This window comes from Brassica oleracea, chromosome C3, assembly GCF_000695525.1.
Source record: "Brassica oleracea var. oleracea cultivar TO1000 chromosome C3, BOL, whole genome shotgun sequence".
Taxonomy (NCBI): Eukaryota; Viridiplantae; Streptophyta; class Magnoliopsida; order Brassicales; family Brassicaceae; genus Brassica; species Brassica oleracea.
The window spans coordinates 5,259,282-5,282,753 of NC_027750.1; the positions used below are offsets into that span (position 1 = coordinate 5,259,282).

Sequence of the window (23,472 nt, forward strand, 5' to 3'; positions counted from 1 at the left end):
CAATGATCGTTCAAAACTTTTATCAAAAAAATTGTTCAAAGTAAATTTTGAAACTAAAATATTGTATTTTATATGGTTTATAGTTTAATTTAAAATGATATATATATTAATCTTATTAATTAATTAAATTAGACTTTTTACTTATATAATTTTATTTTTGTAATCATTTGTATTTTGTCATAACAAAAATTTTAAACCATGGATCATAAAATTTGAATGTGAGACTTTTAACAGTTTTAGTAATTTATAACCGTTTTTAAAAATTCAAAATATAACATATACATAAAAATTTAAATTTTTATTATATGGTTATTGTGGTTGTTTAATTGATTTAATAGCTTAAAATTAAACAAATATGATAGAAGATACACTATTTTTTATCAAATCTTTATTATTCAAAATCATTAATTGTCTTATATACTTTAGCCACATTACGCAATTCCGTAAATTTTATTTAAGAAAATAATAAAATACATTAATGATGAATTTATTGTTAGTTTAATAAAAAACTTATTATATAATTAGATGGACCAACATATTTCTCTAATGATTCTATGAATCATTTTAGTGATGATATGTGGTTACAAAAAGAAGTTGTAATGCTTCTCAAATAATAATATATAGAGAATTGGATCTTGTAACTATTTATGAGCTGGAGGTTGCAACGTATTTACACATAGTGTGGAATCTGTAACCTTAGCATACATCACTGACAAGCTTCTACGGACACGGACGGCTGTGACTTCTACCAATCGAACAATGGACCAATAAACCACTATACTAACATGATTTTTGTGAAGTTTCTTCTGGGACCTATGTTACACAGCAACATATTAGTTCTCACCGGCAAAACCCACCTCCGATTTGGTAATACTAATAAGTAGAACTAAAACTAGATACAATGAAGACCGTACACAATTGCGTCTTCGTCGAAATGTGCATAGAGGAAGGTTAGAGCATGTTTATTGTATGTCTCTTAGGTTAGGTCTCTTAGTGTAATATAAGAGATATAAGAAACGTTTCTTATCTTTTTTAGTTAAAAGCTAAAATATCCAATCTAATAGACCTGCAATAAACATGCTCTTAGTGCGTCAGATACAAACCACATCATCTTCTCACCAAACATTATTACACCATCTTATCTTTTTTTTTTTTGGAAACACACGTCACCTTATCAATTAGTACATGTTTTAATTAGAAACAACTTGTCATTTCATAAATCAATATAGTTGTTTCATACGGTTTAGCATTTACAACTTAGATAAGAACAAGAAAGAATCCATTAGACCACCTCATAGGTGGTTAAGTGAAAAAGCAAAAAAAATAAATAAAAAATGCTAAAACTAAAGAGAACCGCTGTCTAATTAAGAAGAAGTAGAGTTGTTAAAACCTCGTACGTGTCGCTTTATTATTGGCTTTTTTTTTGCCTTCTCTCTCTTCCTCTTCGTCGTCTCTTCGTCTTCGTTCTTTGTTTTTTTTTTTTGTATGAGAAATCGATGGGGACAACAAATCGGGTGGGGATCGTTTTCGGTGGTGTAGATGGAACGTGGTTGCTATCAAGGAGATCGCCATGGAGATCGCGATGCCGGGGATTTTCATCTCGAGGAAGATCAATCACCCCAACATCATCCGCTTCATCGACATGATCGAGGTTCGTCTTGTTTTGCTCATCCAAGTGGTATTGCAGTGACTTCCTGATTCCTGAGGAAGGCACCATATCGCACGGTATTGCAGTGACTTGACTTCTTCTCTTTAGATCTCTTTCTTTAAAGTAAAGCTTGTGACTTTGTTGGGTACTTATTTGATATAGTTGAACATTTGAACTCCCTTCTTCTACTACTGTCTTGAATCTTCCCACTGGAGAACACATCAGTTGCAGGTTTTGCTCTTCGTACCTCTTTTGTTTTCTCTTCATACCAAATTTCAATCTTGTGCAAGCTGTGAACATACTCATTGGTATACTCTAGGTTTTGGTTACTGTATGGATGTTGTGTTGATACCAGGTTCTAAAACGCGGCCGGAGTGGCCGATTACGCGCCGGTGCAGCGCTCGGTGTCGGAGCTCCGCCGCGATTCAGCTCTGTTCGGCCAAAAACTCGCCCAGAAAAACACACCTCATATTATGCCATTTCCAAGTTCGAAAACGATAATTTCTTCACGAATCCATTATAATACAGTGCTAGGAACAAAGAAACGTAGTTAAATCAAAGGAAATCGTTAAAAAAAGTTGATTTGTGTTGGAGAAGATGAGAAAACGGCTCTGCAATTTAGGTTTAGAAGGAGGGAAGAAACAACAAAGAAGATGAAGAAGTATTTACGTTTATGCCATTAATGAGTTAAAAACAAAAATAAAAATAAAACGCACCAGGAATATCGAACTCGGGATCTCCTGAACGTTACAGAAGCAATGAGACCACTACACCACTTCAGCTTTACTTTCTTTTTCGGTAAATCATTCTTTATTATACATAAACTATCAAAAAATCGAAAATAATACTCAAAACTAATCTCCGATTAATCCCCGATTAATCTTCGATTTTCTTACAACTCGCTAGGCCCGGACCAACCGCCCGATTCACGCCTAGCGCGATTCCGAACATGGTGTTGATATGATTATAATGACATTATTAATAGGGGAAAGGATGCGCAAGGAGAGGATGTTATTAAGCCTTACACTCCCACAACGTTAGATTCAGATCTTGTACGCTTTGAGCTTGTCATTAAGGTATATATGCTCAAAAACACTTCTCACCTTGACCTGGATTTTGATTCTAGTGTTCTAGTGTTTGTCTATTCTTGTGTCAAATTCTATATGAAGTTTTACTTTGTTTCTTTCATGTTTGCTTAAAAATTTTAATTATAAATTTGTATTTCTATTTTTAATATGTTTCTATATCATATTTGTTTAAATTTTATGAAATCCAATAATTTATAAGTTTCGTTAGATTTAAATTTAATAATTCAACTTCTAAAAAAAAAATATTTAAGAACCTCAAAAAACTTATCTCATTGGACCATAAGAAATTTAATTAAATTAACAAAAGTTCTAAACTTTTCAAATCACAAAATTAATTACTAATTTATTTACTAGAACCCATAAAAATCTCTGAACTTGCTCTTGAAACTTTTGAAACTCGTCTACACATTCTCCAGATGTTACACCCAAAAAATACTAAAAGGATTAACAACAAAAATATAAAAATGTTATCGTTCCTACGACTCAGTGGACCCAATACCATTCGCCGTCGTCGGAACACACCTCGGAATATCAGCCACCGAATACGATCTCCACGCACAAAAACCCGTTGACGACTGAGAAGACTCCAAATTACCAAAAGACATTTGACTCCTAGGATGCAGCGGGGGAAGCATCATCTTCCTCGGAGGGGATCCAGTGATCGTCGGACTTGTTCCCGTCGACGAGTCTCCGCCCGAGGAAGATCCTTCTTCCGCAATCACCCCGGCAGCAACCGCCATGGCAAGCGCCAACGCGCTCCTGCTCGAGCTCATGATGTGTTTCTTCAAGATCTTTCCACGTGGAGTCGTCTTGCTGTCTGAAATCTGATGGCAAAGGAGGTTCCTCCGACGACGACTGTAAGGATTCTCCGGCTTCGCCAAGTCTTTCATCGAAGATGAACAAGCCAACGCCGACGCAGCACCCGCAGCTAAATTCGTGAAAGACTTTGACTTTCCATTGTAATAATTCGATATCCCTTTCCTACACAAACCACATTCAAAAAATCAGAAGAAAAAAAACTAGGTACTTTTGTCTTAAAAATGTTTTTTTTTTTTTTTGATAATCCAGAAGGCATCACGATCGCCTTTTTCACCCAATTTTAATCGACGGTGGCCAGTGGGATTCGAACCCGAGTCCGTATTGGGACCAAAGCTCCCTCAAAACCATTGGGTCGTTCTCACTTGGTTCTTAAAAATGTTTCTAAAAACTGTGTGGGGTTATTGGTTAGTGTATTTTAGTGGATTTAAAAATCTAAACTAAATCTAGTGTTATTGGTTCTATTATTTTAAAATTCATATTAAAATCATGTGTTAGTTTAATGATTTATAAATTCTAATCTAAATCAAGTGTTAATCAATCATACGTATTTACTAATAGATTTGATTTCATAAAAGATTTGAATAGATTTGTATGAACTTTTTTAAAAAAATACAGAGACTCAAATTCGAGAGAAAACTTCCGGATTTGTAAATACTAATCCGTGAGAATTTGAAAATCTGTATAATTTACTGGAATTTATAAATACTACATGAATTTCTAAATCAATTAAAATATATAAATCAATAACACCTCCAAAAGTAGGGGTTATTGGTTAGTGTATTTTAATGGATTTGGAAATCCAAACTAAATATAGTATTATTGGTTCTATGATTTTAAAATTCGTATTGAAATCATGTGTTACTGGTTTAATGATTTATAAATTTTAATTCAAATCAAGTGTTATTCAATGATACAAATTTAATAATTGATTTGATTTCATAATGGATTTGAATGAATTTTCATAGATTTCTTTGTTAAAAATACAAAGACTTAAATTCAAGGAAAAACGGTATATTTTATTTGGATTTGCAAATACTACGTGAATTTCTAAATCAATCAAAATATATAAAACAATAACAGATTCAGACATCAACTTTATTTACAAGATTTTTAAAAAATATATATATATTAAAATAAAAAACTATCAAATCTAATTAAATATATTATTTACAAGATTTACCTAACGGGCAAGGCTTCTTCGAGAGATTCCATCAAATCAAGAGGACATTTGTACGGAGACTCAGCTTCATTCTCTCCGACACCATCTTCCCCGTCATCGTCGTCGCTGTTCTTCCCAATAGAAGAAGAAGGTGAAGAGAAAGACTCAGAAGAAGATTGATACAGATGATCACCGGAGACATTTAACACGTAAGATTCAATTCTATCCATCTCAGTCGACATTTGGACTTTATCAGAAAATCTTTGGAACTTCTTATTATATTTCTCGAACTCACAATAGAGACACGAGAGAGGAAATGAGGAGGAAGAGAAAGATAGATCTTGTCCCTGCGTGTGATCTGGTTGACTGGTTGTTATTACTTATTTATTATTTTATTAAATGTCTTAAAATTTTAAAATGAAAAAGTGACTAAAGTGATAACGAGGAAGAGGATAAAGTAACTGTTGACTTGACCTTATCGACATCAAAGGGACACGTGGCGATTTTTTAACCGTTGCAGCTGGATAGGAACTGGGAAGAATGTCACGTAGAAGTGCCGAGATGGTTGCTTCTGAAAAAGGGCAAGGCCTATCCGCATATGAAGATGGGGCCCACAAAAGCCGATTTAAGCCGACAGTACTTCTTCCTCCCCTTGTATTTTTATTCATTTGATATTTAATTTTCGAGAATAACTTACCTTTTTTTCGTTTGGGGAAAAATGAAATGAATAACAGCAGGAATAAGATTTTCACATTAAATTCTGAAATGTCCTCTTTTCAGTTACCACATTTAGAATATTTAATGTTTATCTTCTTCTATCATTCAGTATCATCCATGTCCAGATTTTGTCATTATTATTACTTTATAGCTAGAACACCATTTTCATTAGTATTATTATTATCATTATCATTATCGTGTATATATATATATATTTTTATCAATATCGTATGGGTTACCACTTACCACCATGGTCTATATATATATAATATCTTTGTAAATTCATTTTATTTGATATTTAAAATTAGTACACAAAATTTAAGATATACTATTTTTATGAAATTTATCTTGATACATAAAACTTTACCGGAAAAAAAAATAACCAATAAAAATATTATATTAGATAACTGATCATAAATTTATCTTGATGCATAAAACTTTACCGGAAAAAAAAATAACCAATAAAAATATTATATTAGATAACTGATCATAAATATCAAGCAATACTAATTTTTATGTATAGTAAGAGAAAATTAAAAAATTATAACAAAAAAAATCTTTACCCATCAAATAAATTAAAATAGAGAGAGTAAAATGCTAATAACTTAACAAGTTCTAACTGTTAATCCTCCTATATATTAATTGAGAAGTCACTTTACTGATTTATGCTGACGTGTCGTTCATAGAAGAGTTCTCCAATTAATTGTTAAAATTTGATAATTTGATTGGTCGATGATTTTTTATTTTTCATTTATTTAATTAAAGTTTTTAAAAGAAAACTATTCATAGAATTACCTAATCTAATCTATATTTCCAAACATACAATTAAGCATCTTAGATATAGGAGAAATTCTTGGGTTCACCCCCTAGAGTGAACCTCCAGGTTCACAATCCAATAGTGTTTGAGTATTTGATATTTGATATCTTTTAGAAAATGAAATAAAATTAAATATCCAAATTAGATTATATTTTTGAAGTAAAACAATAAAAATACATAAAAATAGTTACAAAAAATAAATAAATTAATATTGTTAAGTCTTCAGCAAAATACTAAACCCTATACCCTAAATACTAAACCCTAAACGTTAAACCTTAAACTTTGGATAAACTCTAAACCGTTGGAAAATCTTAAATCCTAAATCATACATTAAAAACTAAATTTTATTAACACTAAACCCTAAATCCTAATCACTAAACCCTAAACCCTGGGGTAAACTCTGAACCCTTGGATAAATCATAAACTTTAGGGTTTAATTTTAAATATTTTTGATTTAGAGTTTACGATTTATCCATGGGTTCAGGGTTTATCCAAGGGTTTAGGGTTTAGTGATTAGGGTTTAGGGTTTAGTGATTACGGTTTAGTGTTATTAAGATTTAGTTTTTAATGTATGATTTAGGGTTTAAAATTTTCCAATGGGTTACGGTTTATCCTAGATTTAAGGTTTATAATTTAGGGTTTAGAGTTTAGGATTTAGGGTATAGGATTTAGTATTTTGCTAACGGTTTAACAATATTTATTTATTTATTTTTTGTAACTATTTTTATGTATTTTTTATTGTTTTATTTTAAAAATATAATCTTATTTGGAAATTCAATTTTGTTTCCTTTTTTAAAAGATATCAAATATCAAATACTCAAACACTATTGGTTGGTGAATCTAGAGGTTCATCCTAGGGGGTGAACCCAAGAATTTCTCTAAATATAGATGAATTAACATAATTTGTTTAGACTTATTTTTGGGTTCACCCTTTAGGGTGAACTTCTAGGTTCACCAACCAATAGGATTGTGTTATTTCATATTTGTCAACTTCGATATTTTTTAAGAAAGGAAACAAAATATTATCAAAGTATATTATGTTTTTAAAATAAAAAGGTAAAAATAAAAAAAAGTAGTAATTACAAAAAACATATTTTTTAACGAGCAAAACACTAAACCCTAAATCCTAATCGTTAAACCCTAAATCATAAACTCTAAATCCTTAGGTAAACCCTAAACCCTTGGATAAATCATAAACTCTAAATCAAAAACACTCAAGGGTTTAGGGTTTAGGGTTTAGGATTTAGGGTTTAGGGTTTAGGGTTTTTGATTAGAGTTTATGATTTATCCAAAGGTTTAGGATTTACCCAAGGGTTTAGGGTTTAGGGATTTTGATTTAGGGTTTACAGTTTTGCTAACGACGTTAAATTTTTTTTTGTTAATTCTTTTTTCTGTAACTACTGTTTTTTTAATTGTTTTTTACCTTTTTATTTTAAAAACATAATATACTTTGATAATATTTTGTTTCCTTTCTTAAAAAATATCGAAGTTGAAATAATGAAATTTTATTGGTTGGTGATCCTAAAAGTTCGCCCTAGGGGGTGAACCTTAGAATAACTCGTTTATCTCATTTGTGTTTAGAAATAATTAAATATCTAGATTACATTATATAAATTAATAAAATACATATAGATACATATTATACTATAGAAACAATTATAAAAACAGTTTTTATTATGTTTATATTAGTAGTGAAAAAAATAAATCATAGATTTTAGAAAACTAATTAGTCTAAACTTAATAATATTATTTAAATTTACTCATTCACTATATATATATATATATAGTATAAAAAGTGTCATTTGAATGCACAACAGTCAAATATACAATTTTGAAAAATTCCAATCATTTTCCAATGATAATGTGATATCATATATGCGTTATCAGTTTTAGAAATTATTAAAATATTTTTATATTTTAAAACATAAAAAAATTATATGGTAAATTATTTAAACGTATATTAATCAAGAAAAAGTTGCTGACAAAAAAAATCAAGAAATTTTTTATTTAATTCATCTATTAATATAAACAGATGAAGTAACATTATTATATGGTAAGTCATTTAAAATTATATTATTTGGTAATTCATTTAATTTATTATATGGTAAGTCATTTAATTATATTAATCAATGTATTTTTCACAGGATTTTTCTAGAGTTAATAATCTATTAATATAATTCATATAGGTTGGATTATAGTAAAATTAGCATGCTTATTTTTAATAGGAAAAAAAAGAGACATAAATAAAAGAATATGAGGAAAGAATAATAAAATATGTTTGTTGTGTTCTTGGTATTTTTATATTCTAATGTATTTAATTTTTATTTGTTTGTGGAGGTACATGTACTTCTTTGTGTTACTATAAATGTGAACTAATTAGTTTTATGTGTTTTAAAAATGTTAAGATAAATTTAGTCAGGAAGTTTCAATAAAAATGACCATATGTACAATTGTTAAAGTCAAAACGGAAAATATAATTTAAATTGAAAGTAAGAAAAAATTATTTAAAAATTAATGAGATGTATTTTTTACGCTATAATAAACTTTTAAAATGTACGATAATAGAATTTTAACAAAATTTATGCAAATAAAAAGATTTTATTTCATATAATATTGGATCTCACATTAATATTAAGTATATATGCCTAAAATAATGACATTTGGTTATTTAAAAATTGAATTATTTTTTCTTATTAGTTAATCAGTTTTAATTAATATAGGTATGTTTTAATTTAATTTAAACTAAATTAAAACACTAATTTTAAAAGATATATAAACTATGTTTAGTTTTAATTAAAAACATTTGTTTGGATGAGTTAGTGTTTGATAAAATTGTGTGATGATCAAAGATAATTTAAGGAAGAATTTGTTTACTTAACACATTTGGGTTTTATGTTAAACGCTAAATTAAAAAACTGAATGAAAAAGTGTGATTTGGAACAAATTATGAGAAAAATTGCTTAAACTACCATTTTCCTAATACATGTTTTTATGTTTAATAGGTTAAGTTTTAAGAAAATAGTTATAATTTGATTGGTTGTTAACATTTCTTAGTTATTATTTTAATCAGATCTAAAAATAAAGTGTAACTCTACATGATATTATAAATAATGATTTATGTTAGCTAATTGTAGAATTAGAGAAAGAATATATATGCTTTATCAATTTTTTTTTATTTTTATCAATTAGTTATATATAATTAAATAAAATACTTTAGCATTTTTATAGAAATAAATGTAATGGTTATATATTATTATATAAACGAATTATATTTGTAGGTAAGGAATTATAATATTTTTTATGTTTTAAATCCCACACAAAACCGTTTACAAAATATCTTTCATGATAAAAACATCCGATCATTGTATTGTCATATTGGAGTTAAACAAAAAACACACTATCTTTTTTTTTGTTCTCTTGAGAGCTAAAGTATTTTCGGTTTTTCATGTGTTAAACTAAAATATAAAGTAATTCTACAAGCAATTATCTGAATTAATTATAAAATTTTTCTGTAAGAGAAAGATTTTTAATGACTAAGGTTTATGTTTTTGAACTATTTTAAATTTCACTTATCTTCTAAAAATATATACTAAATTTTTTTATTATCCAAATATTTTAAAATTAAAATTTTTAATTTTTAATTATTATTCAAAAATTATAACAATGTAAAGATAATATATAATTCTTTATATAATATAACTACCCGCAAAATTGCGGGTAGACACCTAGTTCATGTTTATTAGACTGACGGATCTGTTACATTTGTAGAACATAAACGTAGAACTGAAATGAAAGCCATTTTCTGTTTGACATCAACTTTACGGTTTTCGTATATGATTTGCATCTTATCTTGTGTCGCCTTTACGGATTGAACCACCGTCCGTAACTCCGTATGATCATAAAATGTTGCCTCATTCGTTTATATACGATAGTTTGATTTAAATGTATATACGAGAATTCGTTTATATACGATAGTTTGATTTAAATGTATATACGAGGATGAAAAACAAGAATACTTTGGCAAAACAAAAGAAAGAAGACTAGTTGGGGTGGGTTGCGTAAAGCATTCAAAATTCAATCAAAACCGCGTATCAACATAAACTCTCATCTCATCAAGATCATTCTCATGGGTCCTCCTTTAGCACTCATCTATAGACTCACTCTTGTTTACTTTTCCCTTTTCAATTTATATTTCAATGCAACGTGTCCGAACAAATTAACCCCACTCATTGTTGTTGCCCCCACCGTGTTGTCCGTCCTATCACGTGGCGTTGCCTAACTCCTTAATTCCATTTGTTCCATGTGGGCAGTTTATGTCATCCATAATCCATTTCCTATTCCTCATTGACATTTAAGTACCTATAGTAGTAGAGGCAAGTTACATCCTTTTGGTTGCCTATATGGCTTTAACCAAACTTCACCTTCAAAGCATCTTGCGGATAAGCTCTTGGCCAAGAGGATCCCTGATTCATCACAATACATTATAAAAAGGTCAAATCAGATCATAGAGAAGAAACGTAGATCGTCGGTGTATTGGTTTTTGAAGTTAATTGTTAATGTTTTCTGGTCATGTGGTCGTCAAAACTTAACAGTTTGTTTCCGAAAATGTCAGTGTTGTATAGAATTATAGGGTTGATAAACTAAGGTTTGGGAGAGTTTATGAGCTTTTTATAATTTTGTGAACTACAAAAAATACAATTCACATGATCTAACTGAGCTGTTTGTTAAAAGATATGTGTTCGGTTTAATTGCCCTCATACCAAGATGATGTATTTGCTTTTCAATTCTAGTGAACAACATTAACTTAAACTTCCACTATTCATCTGAGGCATGGTCACTGGGATAACTTTGGTAGAACCGAACATCATTAATCCTCTTTAGCTCGATATATTGATAGTCTCATTAAATATTTATCGTGGATTACAGTAAACATTCGCTCATTTTGTTCTGAAACTGTTACAAACACTTCTAATGTTGACGAACTGACGAATATATATATACTAGGGTCGGTCCGCGCTACGCGCGGAATTTGGTTTACATGTGATCTATGTAACTATATAATTATATACTTTCGTTGTTTGTATTTTATGTTTGTTTTGCAAAAATAGTGTATTTTGATGTTTATGGTCTCAAATAATATTAGGGTTTATAGAAATTATGTTTGAGGCGTATGTGGACTTTCTTATTGTATTTATTTATAATTATTAATCTATAATTTGTTGGTTAATTGTGAGTTTCTCTAATTTGGGCTCTTAAATGTGTGGATGCGTATATTTGATTTGCATGTTAGAGTATAAGGTGCATACTGAACACCTACAAACTTATTTGAAATATAGGCAAATTTAAATTTAAAATATGAAATAAATAATAAAATAATGTGATTCATCATTATAAAAAAATTTGAATGTTGAGGTAAAAAATTCTTTAATTTTTTTTAATTATATAACACCAAAATTTACCTAACCTGATTTACTTAACCAATTAGTTTTGTTAATGAATGAATTAACTTTTGAACAGAAACATTCTCTTTTTTTAGAAAATTGTAATGACCTGATTTGCTTAACCGATTAGTTATTTAATGAATTAGTTAACTTTTAAATCATCTCTGTGTGTTTTACTGTGTGTGTTGTGTGTAGATGTGTGCCTACGTACCTATTTTCTGGTCCTGGTCAACACAATACATAATTTTTTATAACTTTTTTTGACTAAAAATTATTATTTATAACTTCCTCTTTCTAAAGAAATCAACGCTGCCATTATTATCATCATCTTCCTCTCCTTCAGTCGTCTAGTTTTTTTCTCCTCATTCCCTTCTTTTCTCTTGTCCTCCTTATTATTATTATTTTTTTTTTTGTCTTTTCCTTCCCTTATAAGGATCAGGCGTCAAGTTATTTTAGTTTAAATAAGTATATCGGATTACTATCAATTTCGGTCATATCTCAATCCAACATATAAGGCTGATGGGGTGTTACATTTTTTTCTTTCAAATGCATAGGGAAGAGGTTCTTCTCAGGGACTGGTTCATGTCTGAGGACTGAAGTTTGTATCGTTGTCATCGATGTAGGGAATGTGAAATTGAGTCGTCAAGACTGTCTAAGGAAGAAGAAAACTCTTAGGTTTGTAAAGAATTAACAACACATTTCTAGCAGCATTACAAAAACATGTTCTAGCATCCCATTCTCCTATAGCTTCACATGCGTCGACAATGTATTACTTTTCTTCCTCTTCTATAATCATAACTATTGCCATTGTGCTGAGAGAAAAAGTAACACATTTTTCCCAGTCAAAACAGACCAACTATCTTTATGTGGAGAAAAAATGAGGACATGTACTATATACCTGCTCAAGAATTGGGAAGAAGACAACCATTGTACATTGTACGAGCACCACCTTCTAAGGAGTCCTTTGTTGTTTGGTAAACATGTACCTAAACAGACTGGGAAAACCCTCCACCTGTTTGCAAACAGGAGCCACCAAATAAAACATGGGTTACCGAAACCAAACTACATTACAAATAAATGTTGGGAAAGAGGGAGAGACAAACCTTAACAGTTCGGACATTCTGTAAACTCAAACCTATCTTTGGCTCGTTTTCGGTTGGGAGCTTTCCATTTTCTTGTATCCCCGCACATATCACCTAATCATATAAACACATAAGGGCATCAATGCTAAGCTCTTGAAGCTTAAGCATATCAAACGGAAACAGAGAATAGTTACGACTTTGAACATAGAAAGATGTCAGCTTACGCAGAGTAATCATATATATATATAAGAGTTTAGTAGGCTAAGAAAATGTAACTCACAAAGAACAGTACCAATGCACTGGCAGTTACGGCAAACTCATGGTTTCTTGTCTAAAGCATCTGCGTTTTGTACAGAGACCAAAGTGTAGGCATTGGTAATTAAAGCTGGAGATAAGCACACACATGTCATCATTCACTGTCTCCTTGACATCGATTGCTGATGCCCTGCAGACCAAGAACACAACCCAACTAAGAAGACTCTGAGATTTTTCTTACCAAAAGGTAATGTAAAGCACGTGCATACACAAGTGTAGATTTTAAACTACAGCTAGCTCAGCTCCCAAACTTACAGTGACCAGTAACATTTAAATACATACACTAATGTTCTTAGCATCAATGGAAGCCAAGAAAAAGATATTGACTTTCACAAAATATAATGAATTTAATATTGATAAATAGAAAAAGACCCAGACTTTGCACCTGGGTTTCGTTGGGTTGTCTCCAGTGAAAATTGGAATCGTTCGAACCGAAGCTCTGATTGTCTGGGCATGATTTGGCGAGGATAAAAACTCAATTCCTGTTTGCTGCGGCTAAAAAAGAAACACTATTGTCACGAAAAGAAAGAGGATAGTATTAATAATGTTGAGGATGAGGATGTTACAGATAAACGGGGAAGAAGCTGTGTGAAGACGCGATTAGATTGCAAAGAGATTAGATGAAGCCGCAATATCCATCCCGCTTAACGTTTGAACACTTCCTAGTCTTCAAATCAGAAAAAAAAAACCTAGAGATGGCCATTTAGAGAGATGAGTAGAAGATCAAGAATAAAGGATAAGCAACAGAGAGATGAAAAGAGCAAGATCTCCAGAAGGGTGAATACTAACCTATTTATAACGGAGATCTCGACGGACGCATTGATGCCATTAAAGTCTAGTTCTGTTACAGGGAGAAGGAGAACGATGGATCGTTATTCTCGCCGCCGAGATCAGACTCGGATGAACGAAGGCGATAATTAGGTTTAGGGGGGTGATGCTTTATGATGTTATTCGCAGGAAGCGACGAACGGACCGAAGCCCAAATTTGCCAAAAACAAAAAAAAAAAAACTCGTACGAAAACGGTGAGTTTTTCAGGAGGGGGACACGTGGCGGCTCCAGAACGCGTGACTTTCCTATGTGGACGAAGACGTGGAGGCATGTGAGAGAATCAAACAGTCTTTTATATATAAAAAAGATCTTAAGTTTTTAGTTAAATATGAATGTTTCAATTATGGTGAAGGAGAGGGCGGTAATAAGAAACACATATTAATGCCATTGAATTCTTTAGACGTTCCGTTTGGGGTATGTGATGTCTTTTGTATTTCTTTCAGCCTGTGTGGAGGTTCTCTTTAAGTGATTGCATAATAGTTATATTAAAATTCTTGTTATATATTACATAAATTTTTTTTTTGCTAACCGAGTATCCTGGTCCCACCGAGGTAATCCAGACTAGAGACCGAAGTGAACATAGACGCTACCAGGGCGTCACCATGTGGCTCACCGTATAACGGTCTTCAGTCTCAGATGCTGCAGTCCACATGTAAATTCCGCAGGCTCAAACCTAGAGATGGACACTCCAGCTGGAGCTCTTATGCTAACCAAAACAACTTGGTTATATTACATAAAATTTTATAAGAAAAGTTATAGAACATTAACTAATCCCAAACAAAACCTGAGCACTTGTAGAAAAATACACATATGTAACCTTACGTGTAAACTTTGAAAACATCCATGACCAAACAATAGGGGTCAATATTGGCTTGTTAACAAACAAAATGCAGTAAAAAGTACAGTGAAAGCAATGTGCAAGTAAAAGAAAGCACAAAAAACATATGAAATATATTTGTATAGAAATTTAATAAATGAAATAAAAAGATTAAGAAGATAAATTCTAGCTACTAATCTAATATACGAAGCTAATAAGAGGCTAGTAGCTTAATGATTCACCTTCAGTAATGATGGAATATTCGGTCCAAGATCACTACTAAAAATATGGATCTCAGAAATTCCAAATATTGTAATGAGAGAAATCATCTTCAACAACATAAGCTCCATCGTAGTAAAAATCAGATGAGAGCTCAGGTTCTTGTTGCTGTAACGAATCCTCCATGTAGAAGGTACCCAACTCTTCCGACATACTAGAAACCAGAAGATTCTCTTCCCATAGAAACGGCCAATACGTTGTCGTATCATTACCATTGCTATTATTCTCGTTGTTGTAATTATTATATTCACCAACTTCTCCTAACGTTGGCCCACCAACATTAGTTTCCCCACGTGCCAAAATTCCTCCTCTTTCGTCCGACTTATCGCCACTTGGCGACGGTGATCCTTGTTGTCGTGGTGGTGGTGGTAACAGTTCCTCGCTGGCGAAACGGTTAGCTGCCACCTGAATCTCCTGCGGCGTCAGGGAACGTCCACCGGGTATCTCCGGCGGATTATCCGGAAAGTTGAAACGCGCTCCGGAGCCGCGGAGACAGTAAAGAGCGGCGTCGAAAGCACGTGCCGCTTTCTCAGCGGAGTCGAAGGAGCCGAGCCAGATCCTTTCACGGCTGTTTGGGAGACGAATCTCAGCCACCCATTTTCCCCACTTCCTCTTTCGGACACCTGTGTACTTGGGTGATGCATCCATATCTCTTTATACAAACTAAATGGACAGGGTTAGATGAGTGTGTTTGTGTATATATTTTTGGTTATTATGGTTTTTGTGTACTAATCCAGGTGTTTTTTTTTTTCGAGTTGACAGTTATAGTGAGAATTGCGACTTGTTATTGTATTTATATTTGTGTGTTATAAGTAGAGTATGAGAATTTGAAGAAGAAGGTCTTAGGTTGTCTGCGCGTTGAGGAAGATGAATACGTGGTAACGCGGTGATGACTGACGAAGAGGCATTCATGTTTATTATTTACCCCACGTGCCGTAAGTCCTCATTTCACAAGCATGTGCTAACTTTTTTTCACCAACCAATAAAATTAGGGCTTTAGTCCTCTATAGGTATGATTTTAGCATGTTAAACTAGACTATGAGTAGATGCTAGTATTATTGAATTTATAAAAAAAAATTACATTTTGGTTTTAGTTTTGATTTTTTCTTTTTTTGAAACTTAATTTTCTTTTGAAGTTTGTATTTTGGTTTTGACTTTTGCTTCAGGATGTTAGTTTTCAGTTTTATTTTCTATGGAATTTGTAAAGCTTGAGAAAATAGAATTGGAGAAGAAAAAAAAAACACTTACAATAGAAAATAACTTTCTTAAATATGGGCTACATTAATTGTGTTAATGTCACAATACCATGCTGAGATTTCTGAAACATGTGATCTCGAGGGAGGCAGTGCCTAGGTTTTTCTTTTTCACTTGCTTAGGTTTTTGTTTTCGGTTGGTTGAAACTTTGTATCGAAAAGAGTGATTCATGTAAATTATCAATTGATTTTAAATTGAAAATTTGCAAGCAGTGACAATATTTAAATCGACTTGACTTAGATGAATAATTAAAAATAATCTGAAAGAGAGCGTAAACCACTGTAACTGTAGTTTAATTGGTTTTGAAATGGTGTTATATACCCTGTTAGGTATAATCGGTAACCTTGTTTTAAATGTATCCCCTTGCATACGCAAAGCAAAAAATAGGTTGGTCCAGTTCGAGTCCTTTTTGCCATATATAAATCCTTTAATTCATTTTTTTAATAGAGTGACATGTCTTGTGTTAAAGCTACACTTGTGGAGGAATTTCGGTTCTTCCCCCTTTTCTGCGCTAAATCTACACAGTATATCAACTTTTATCTTGAGAACAATAAAAAAATATCAACTATTATTTTTAATGTTAATTGATAGTTAAGATTAGCAGGTTCCCATTACTTTCAGTGTTGGGCAATCAAGATCAGAGATACTAGTATTATATATATAGACCGTTAAAGTATTAGACATTCAGAAAATGGGTTCTATTCCGTTTTTTGGCCAAAAATGTTCAAGCAAGGAGTATTCTTTTTCAAAGTGTACTAGTTCATGCGGATGTGTATATATACATAACAATATTTATTGATATAAAAATAAGTCTATTTGGCTGAACATTAGTGTATATTCGTCCAGAAAACAAATTTAGGTAGGGATGCCAGGTTTCTAAAGTAAAAAAATGAAATACTCGTTTTTTTCATTCTATAAGATTAAATGCGACATTTAAAAATGTATACTACGTTATGTTTATAGTTTATACTAATATCATTCTTGAGTTCTTACGTCTTCTTGAGAAATTAGGATTTGTCTTTATCAACAAATTTTTTTCCACATAAACTAATTATTGACGATCCAGCATGATGTTTCATTTTATTGTTTCTTAAATTATATCTCTCGCACATGACATGACTCGAATTGAAGACATGAAGACAAACAACTCAAAGTCGCAATCATTTCAGAGTCGACGGATCCAAAATATAATTTCGACTTGATGTCAACGAATGATATTTTCAAGACAGATGGAAGAAGCCCACTGAGAACTAAATGGGCTTTCTTGAGCCCTTATACAAACAACAAGACGAAGAGAACATACAAACGCCCTTTTCAGAAACGAACTTACTTGGCTCCTTATGCGGATGCACGTGGACTCGAAGCTGGGTCAAAGCAGTTGGGTCAAAGGAGTTTGAAAAGAGGGCAGTCGCTGTTATGTACGAGCTGCTTAGTTTTACACTCGAGAAGAGATTGGTGACGACGGATCATCTGACCCATTTCAGGAGGGAGTTTGTGGTATTTTCTATGTTTCTGAGAGAGGGAAGAGATTCAGTGTGTTCTTTACAGAAGCTTACGAACGGCAGGAGCTGATTGAGAAGTGTCCTTTGATACTTTGGAAAGAGAAGTTGCTGAGGTTTACAGGCTACAGAGGAAGGAAGAGAGATATTCCGAGTTATTGTGAGACGTTCAGGAGATGAGGGTTTGAGAGTTGGATTTGAGAAAAATGACGATGATATGATGTCAGATGATGATGATGAGATGGACAGTGATGAAGTGAATGATGAATATGAAGAGAAGTGCAAAATTTTGACAAAAGGCTAGAAATCATTTGTTGAGAGCAAGAATCTGATATGGAACTATTTGCTTAAACGTGACATTTATAGATTCGCAAGCTTCATGCATGTGACTTTTGCCAAACAGAACATTTTTATCCCCAAGCTTGCTGTTATTCTTAAAGATTCAAAATGTCTTTCTTATGTCTCCGAACGAAAAGAAAAATCAGAAAGGAACACAAATAAATAAGAAAAGAAGTAGAGAAGTAAAGAACCAAAGAACCAAAGAGTTGATTTACCATGTCTGAAAAAAAGAGACATGAATCACTCTTTGTGGTTTCAAGCAAGCCAGTCGTCTCCATCCATGCTCTCAATCTCTCCAAACTCCATACTGTAATATAATATCATATCCATTCAAATGTTAGACTAGATAACCACTGGTAACCACAAAAATCTATAAGAATAACAACAAACTATAGCAATGAAGAAGAAGAACACTAAAGAAAACAAGTTGGCTAGCAAAACCAAAGTCAAATAATACAAAGTAATGATAACACAACAATATTATTGTGGGATGACGTCAAGAGTGTTTTACAATTGGACCAAAAAAACAAAAAGGACAGCTTCAGATCATGTAATAAACCGATGTGGACCCTTCTAATTCCAGGAATTTCAGTCACTCTTCTTCCATATTAATTTTGATCAATTAGTCCCCATTTAATTATACATCAGAAATATTTTTCTAACAAGATTTAAATACCGAAATGTTTAGATCTAATTAATCAAAGCTTTAAAGAAAAATAAAATTAATTTGTCAAAAAGAAAAAGAAAAATAAAATTAATTTACCAGGACAATGGAGGATTGTGAGGGGATGAGTAATAATGGGTGAGATTGTGAGGATGAAACAATTCTTCTTCATCTGTTGTATTTAACCACGAAGGAAACTCCATCACGTCACTTAACTTCGGGAACACGTCATCTTCCACCGACTTCATCATGAGCTCTGACCACCAAGCTGACGTCACCACGTTCTCCGATTCCATCAGCTGCTTTGGCGGTTGGTGATGAACCGATTCTGTTGTAGCGGCGAAGGTGGGAAGGGGAGGGGAAGGGGAGGAGTAGAATTGAGGATACGTCGTCGGAAACATTACTGAGGATGATGAAGGAGAATTTGACGACGATGATGATGATGTCGAAGAGGTTTGGATGAAATCGTTGAAGTCGTGTAAGTTGAGGTTCAGCCCTAGTGGTTTATTGGGGAGGAGGAAGTTGAGATGTGAACTCGACCAAGAAAATGGATCCGGACGAGGAGGTGGAGGCGGCGGCGCAGAAAAAGGAATATGCGGCGGTGGAGGCGGTGGAATCTTGGCGGCTTGCCTCATGGAAGCGCGGTGTTGTTTTAAGGCGGTGACGATTTCTCGACGAGCTTCGGCCATGTTAAGGAGACGCTCTTGGTAAGGACGGCTCGTATGGAGTCGTCTTCTCACTTGTTTCTTGTGCGTTTGCGTTTTGCCGCCGTTGTTATCCGCGGTTGTGGTGGTCGTAGTCATAGTGGTGGAAGAAGCAGTTGTTGTTTCACGAGAGATTGGATGTAATGTAAAGTAGCAGAGACGCGTGGTTATGGCTTATGTGAACTGACCATTACAAAATAGTTATGATTTCACTGAGAACATATTATTATTACTTGTCAAAAAACCCCTGCGATGTCGCACGAAAACTCATTTTATAAAAATAAATTTTTACATTTTGCAGTAGAAAATTTGTAAATGTATCAATATTATTCAACCTATTTTGTCCTAAAAATATATTCAATCATGTTTTCAGTCTTTAAATTATTTATTTCCAAGATGTTTTATATTAAAATTTCATAATTAATATATATTAATTTTGATTTGTAACATTTCCAAACGGTGTGAACAAAAAATTATGATTGCTCAAACAAAACTCCATCATCTTTCAATTTATTTAATAAAAAATAAAAGATAAACCCATATAAACAGATTATTTTTATCTGAAATATAATTTAAACTTAAAATATTAACTTTTTGAAAGGATGCATTTTTACAACATCTTTAGTATTCTTAAAGGAAGCATCTCTTCAACAGAAAAATCCTTGAATAAAAATTGCATATTTTGCATGTAAAATAAAAACAGAATTTGATTTAGTAGAGATAAAATTGAGAATTATATAAAAAAAAAATACTCATAAACTATTCAATTGTTACATGAAAAATACACTGCAACTTTACAATATATTTTGAAGAGATACATTATTACAAAAAACACCCTAATTATTGAAAGACTCTTATATCATATGTTAACAACTTTAGAAAAAAAAATATGTCTTATACAATGGAAATACATGACTTTAAGAAGACATGAATATGGGTTTGCCAAGTTAGAGCATGGTTACATCTAAAGGCAAAAGACAGACAGTATATGAAAGACGTCGGCGAGAAAACATGAATTGAGGATATATAAACGTTACAATTCAGAGAGTTACTAACAGTTTAAGGATTTAAGAATGAAAGACGCGATATTTTTATTTGATAAAACATCTCCTCCAACAATTAAATGAAATTATTTATCGCCAGAGTTTATATAGTGAAGTAGTGATATGCCTACGACATCGGTAAGATGGATCAGAAGTGAGTTCTTCAAAAAAAAAATTTGGTTCTGCTTGGAAAGGATTCAGCAGCAGGGTCACAAGTTTAATTGTTGTGTCATGTTTTTTGGGGTATGAGCGATGAAGAAGTGCAACATACGGTGGTGAGAAGAGGGATTCCAAATATCAAGAACAAACCACAACCATTAGATTAGAATCAACAAATCTGGAAATTTGATTGATAAAAAATCATCTACATAAAGTAAATCATTTGGAAGGAATAAAATATCAGATGCAAAAATTAGAATCTTCAATATATAAATCTTTTCAAGAGGTGTCTTCGAATGAAGAGGTTCGGACCTTTTTGATTTGAACGAATGCATTGATTCGAGAAAAGGCAAAAGACGTCCTTTGGTTTAATACAGAACTAGGATAAGAGCTACCTCTTGCGCTATGTGAATTTATTTATATATATATTGATAGTTTCTTTAATATATTTGATCATTTTATTTATATATATAAAATAACTTTTGTTGTTATTATATTTTTTTTTTGATGGATCAGATCGATTTTTATTAAAAATAATGGAACAAAACTATAATTAATACATCATGGGTTGATCGGATTGGACATTAAAAAAATTATGACATAAAAATCTTATTTTTTTCATCGAACACATTCTTGAAAAAAGTCAACGGTATTGTTTTCACAGTTGAATTATTTTGACTTTTATCTTCCATATGGTTTTGAAAGCTTTCAAATCAACTATCGAATTGATACATGTCATTTTAATATTTTAAATCATATACTTAAGGAAAACTTGCATTTTTTTAATTTAAAGTCGTTTTAAAAAATTCAAAATATAACATATAAGAAAAAATCTAACATATAAGAAAAATATAACATATAAGGTGTCCTCATTTTTGTATTTTAATTTTTTTTTTTTTTAAAATATAACATATAAGGTTTCCTCATTTTTGTAATTTAAAGTCATTTAGAAAAATTCAAAATATAACATATAAGAAAAAATCTAATTTTTTTATTATACGGTTAATGTGATTGTTTTTTTAATAATATAAAATTAAACAAAATGAAGAAGGATGCAAAAATTGTTATCAAATCTTTATTATTCATAATCATTAATTGTCATATATATATAAATCATATTAGGTAATTTCGTAGCTTTTATTTAGGGAAAGAATGCACACTTCTTATATTTTAGCTTAACATAATGTTCTCTATTGGACATTAAACAAATTAGGACATAAAAACCTTATTTTTCCCTCGAACACATTTTTGAAAAAATGAACAGTATTGTTTTCATAGTTAAATTATTTTGACTTTTATCTTACATATGGTTTTGAAAGCTTTCAAATCAACCATTGAACTGATACATGTCATTTTAATGTTTTCAGTCGTATACTTAAGGAAAACTTACATTTTTGTAATTTAAAGTCGTTTTAAAAAATTCAAAATATAACATATAAGAAAAAATCTAATTTTCTTATTATATGGTTAATGTGTTTGTTTAATTTTTTTAATAATATAAATTTAAACAAAAATGAAGAAGGATGCAAAAATTGTTATCAAATCTTTATTATTCATAATCATTAATTGCGATATATATATGTAAATCATATTAGGTAATTCCGTTGCTTTTATTTAAGGAAAGAATACACACTTCCTATATTTTAGGTTAATATAATGTTCTCTAGTGTTATATAATTATGGAATAATGTGACACCATTAGATTAAACTATACTTATATTAGATGCTCTAGAATTCTTTGAAATGAAATTTAGAAGGCATATAGAGTACCACCTAGGATTCGAGGTTTTTTTTAATTAATACAAAATTAAGGTTTTAATTTTTCCAATGCTTCTCAATTAATATATAGGGGATGATGTCACCTGTTTAAAGGAAATCAAACTCTTATCTACTAGTTATAAAATAAAACAAATCTAACTGTTAGATATAGTTTTTTCTATTAAAAGATAATCAGCAGCTAAAAACAAGCATGCTCATCGTTAGGTTATTGGAAAGTTATATTCGAAGGAGATAACCTCAGTATCCTTAAATACATCAAAGAGGAAGCTTACAGTTCCCGTTGTCAACACTTGGTCAACTCAGTCATTGCATGGAAGTCTCGATTTCTCTCAACATCATTTGTGCATGTTCATCGTCAAAATAATGGCTCTGCTGACTTATTAGCAAAAAAATCTATTATTTCTCCGACCGATTGGAGCTTGTTCCAATCATGTCCATTTTTTTTGTACAACAATATTTGCGCTGACAATAATTAATAAAATCTTTTAGCTGAAAAAAATATATTTTCTATAATAAATGTATTCTTTGAAATAATGTACCTATTTAAAAATGGCAAAGGTTGTGTCTTTTCATTATAATAATAAAATTGGTTTAATTTTATCTCAAATTATGAAATGATATGTATTTTATAATTATGTTTGCGTCTTTTCAACATGCAATTATTGAAAAAATTGTGAAAATGCATATAGATGTGTTTTTGATCATTAGAAGGTATCTTTACATTCTAAAATAATGTGTCTTCTCACTCAAAATGCAAAGATTTTTTTAAATTGTAAAAATATGATGTCATCATTTATTGAAGCAAAGGACGTCTTTCTGCCTATCGGGAACCAATGCATTCATTCAAATCAAACCTCTTCATTCAAAGATACCTTTTAGAAAAGATTTATAAATTGAAGTTTCCAGTTTTTATTTCTTATATATCATTCCCTCCAAATGTTGTTTCCTCATATCGACTTATTTTTCTTCGATCATATCTTCAGTTTTGTAGGCTTTAATCTAAAGATCTCGGTTTGCTTG

At 31.4% G+C, this 23,472-nt stretch overlaps 3 protein-coding genes across 3 annotated transcripts; all 3 read right to left on the reverse strand.

Annotated features, from left to right (window-relative positions):
- Positions 1-3,102: 3,102 nt before the first annotated feature.
- On the reverse strand, positions 3,103-5,095 carry LOC106334475. The gene is made up of 2 exons (XM_013772758.1): positions 4,736-5,095; positions 3,103-3,717 (listed from the first exon to the last, which is right to left on the reverse strand). Exons 1-2 carry the CDS (start codon positions 4,954-4,956, stop codon positions 3,213-3,215), a joined length of 726 nt encoding a protein of 241 aa, XP_013628212.1. The 5' UTR covers positions 4,957-5,095; the 3' UTR covers positions 3,103-3,212.
- Positions 5,096-12,274: 7,179 nt separating this feature from the next.
- LOC106329417 (ethylene-responsive transcription factor ERF016-like) lies at positions 12,275-15,925 on the reverse strand. Its single transcript, XM_013768064.1, has 8 exons — positions 14,975-15,925; positions 13,876-14,160; positions 13,653-13,775; positions 13,472-13,581; positions 13,052-13,216; positions 12,793-12,885; positions 12,588-12,701; positions 12,275-12,501 (listed from the first exon to the last, which is right to left on the reverse strand). The coding sequence occupies exon 1, from the start codon at positions 15,657-15,659 to the stop codon at positions 15,027-15,029; it is 633 nt and encodes a 210-aa protein (XP_013623518.1). The 5' UTR covers positions 15,660-15,925; the 3' UTR covers positions 12,275-12,501; positions 12,588-12,701; positions 12,793-12,885; positions 13,052-13,216; positions 13,472-13,581; positions 13,653-13,775; positions 13,876-14,160; positions 14,975-15,026.
- A 2,246-nt stretch (positions 15,926-18,171) lies between these two features.
- LOC106332730 (ELL-associated factor 1-like) lies at positions 18,172-19,683 on the reverse strand. The gene is made up of 2 exons (XM_013771220.1): positions 18,867-19,683; positions 18,172-18,410 (listed from the first exon to the last, which is right to left on the reverse strand). Exons 1-2 carry the CDS (start codon positions 19,568-19,570, stop codon positions 18,359-18,361), a joined length of 756 nt encoding a protein of 251 aa, XP_013626674.1. The 5' UTR covers positions 19,571-19,683; the 3' UTR covers positions 18,172-18,358.
- Positions 19,684-23,472: the final 3,789 nt, after the last annotated feature.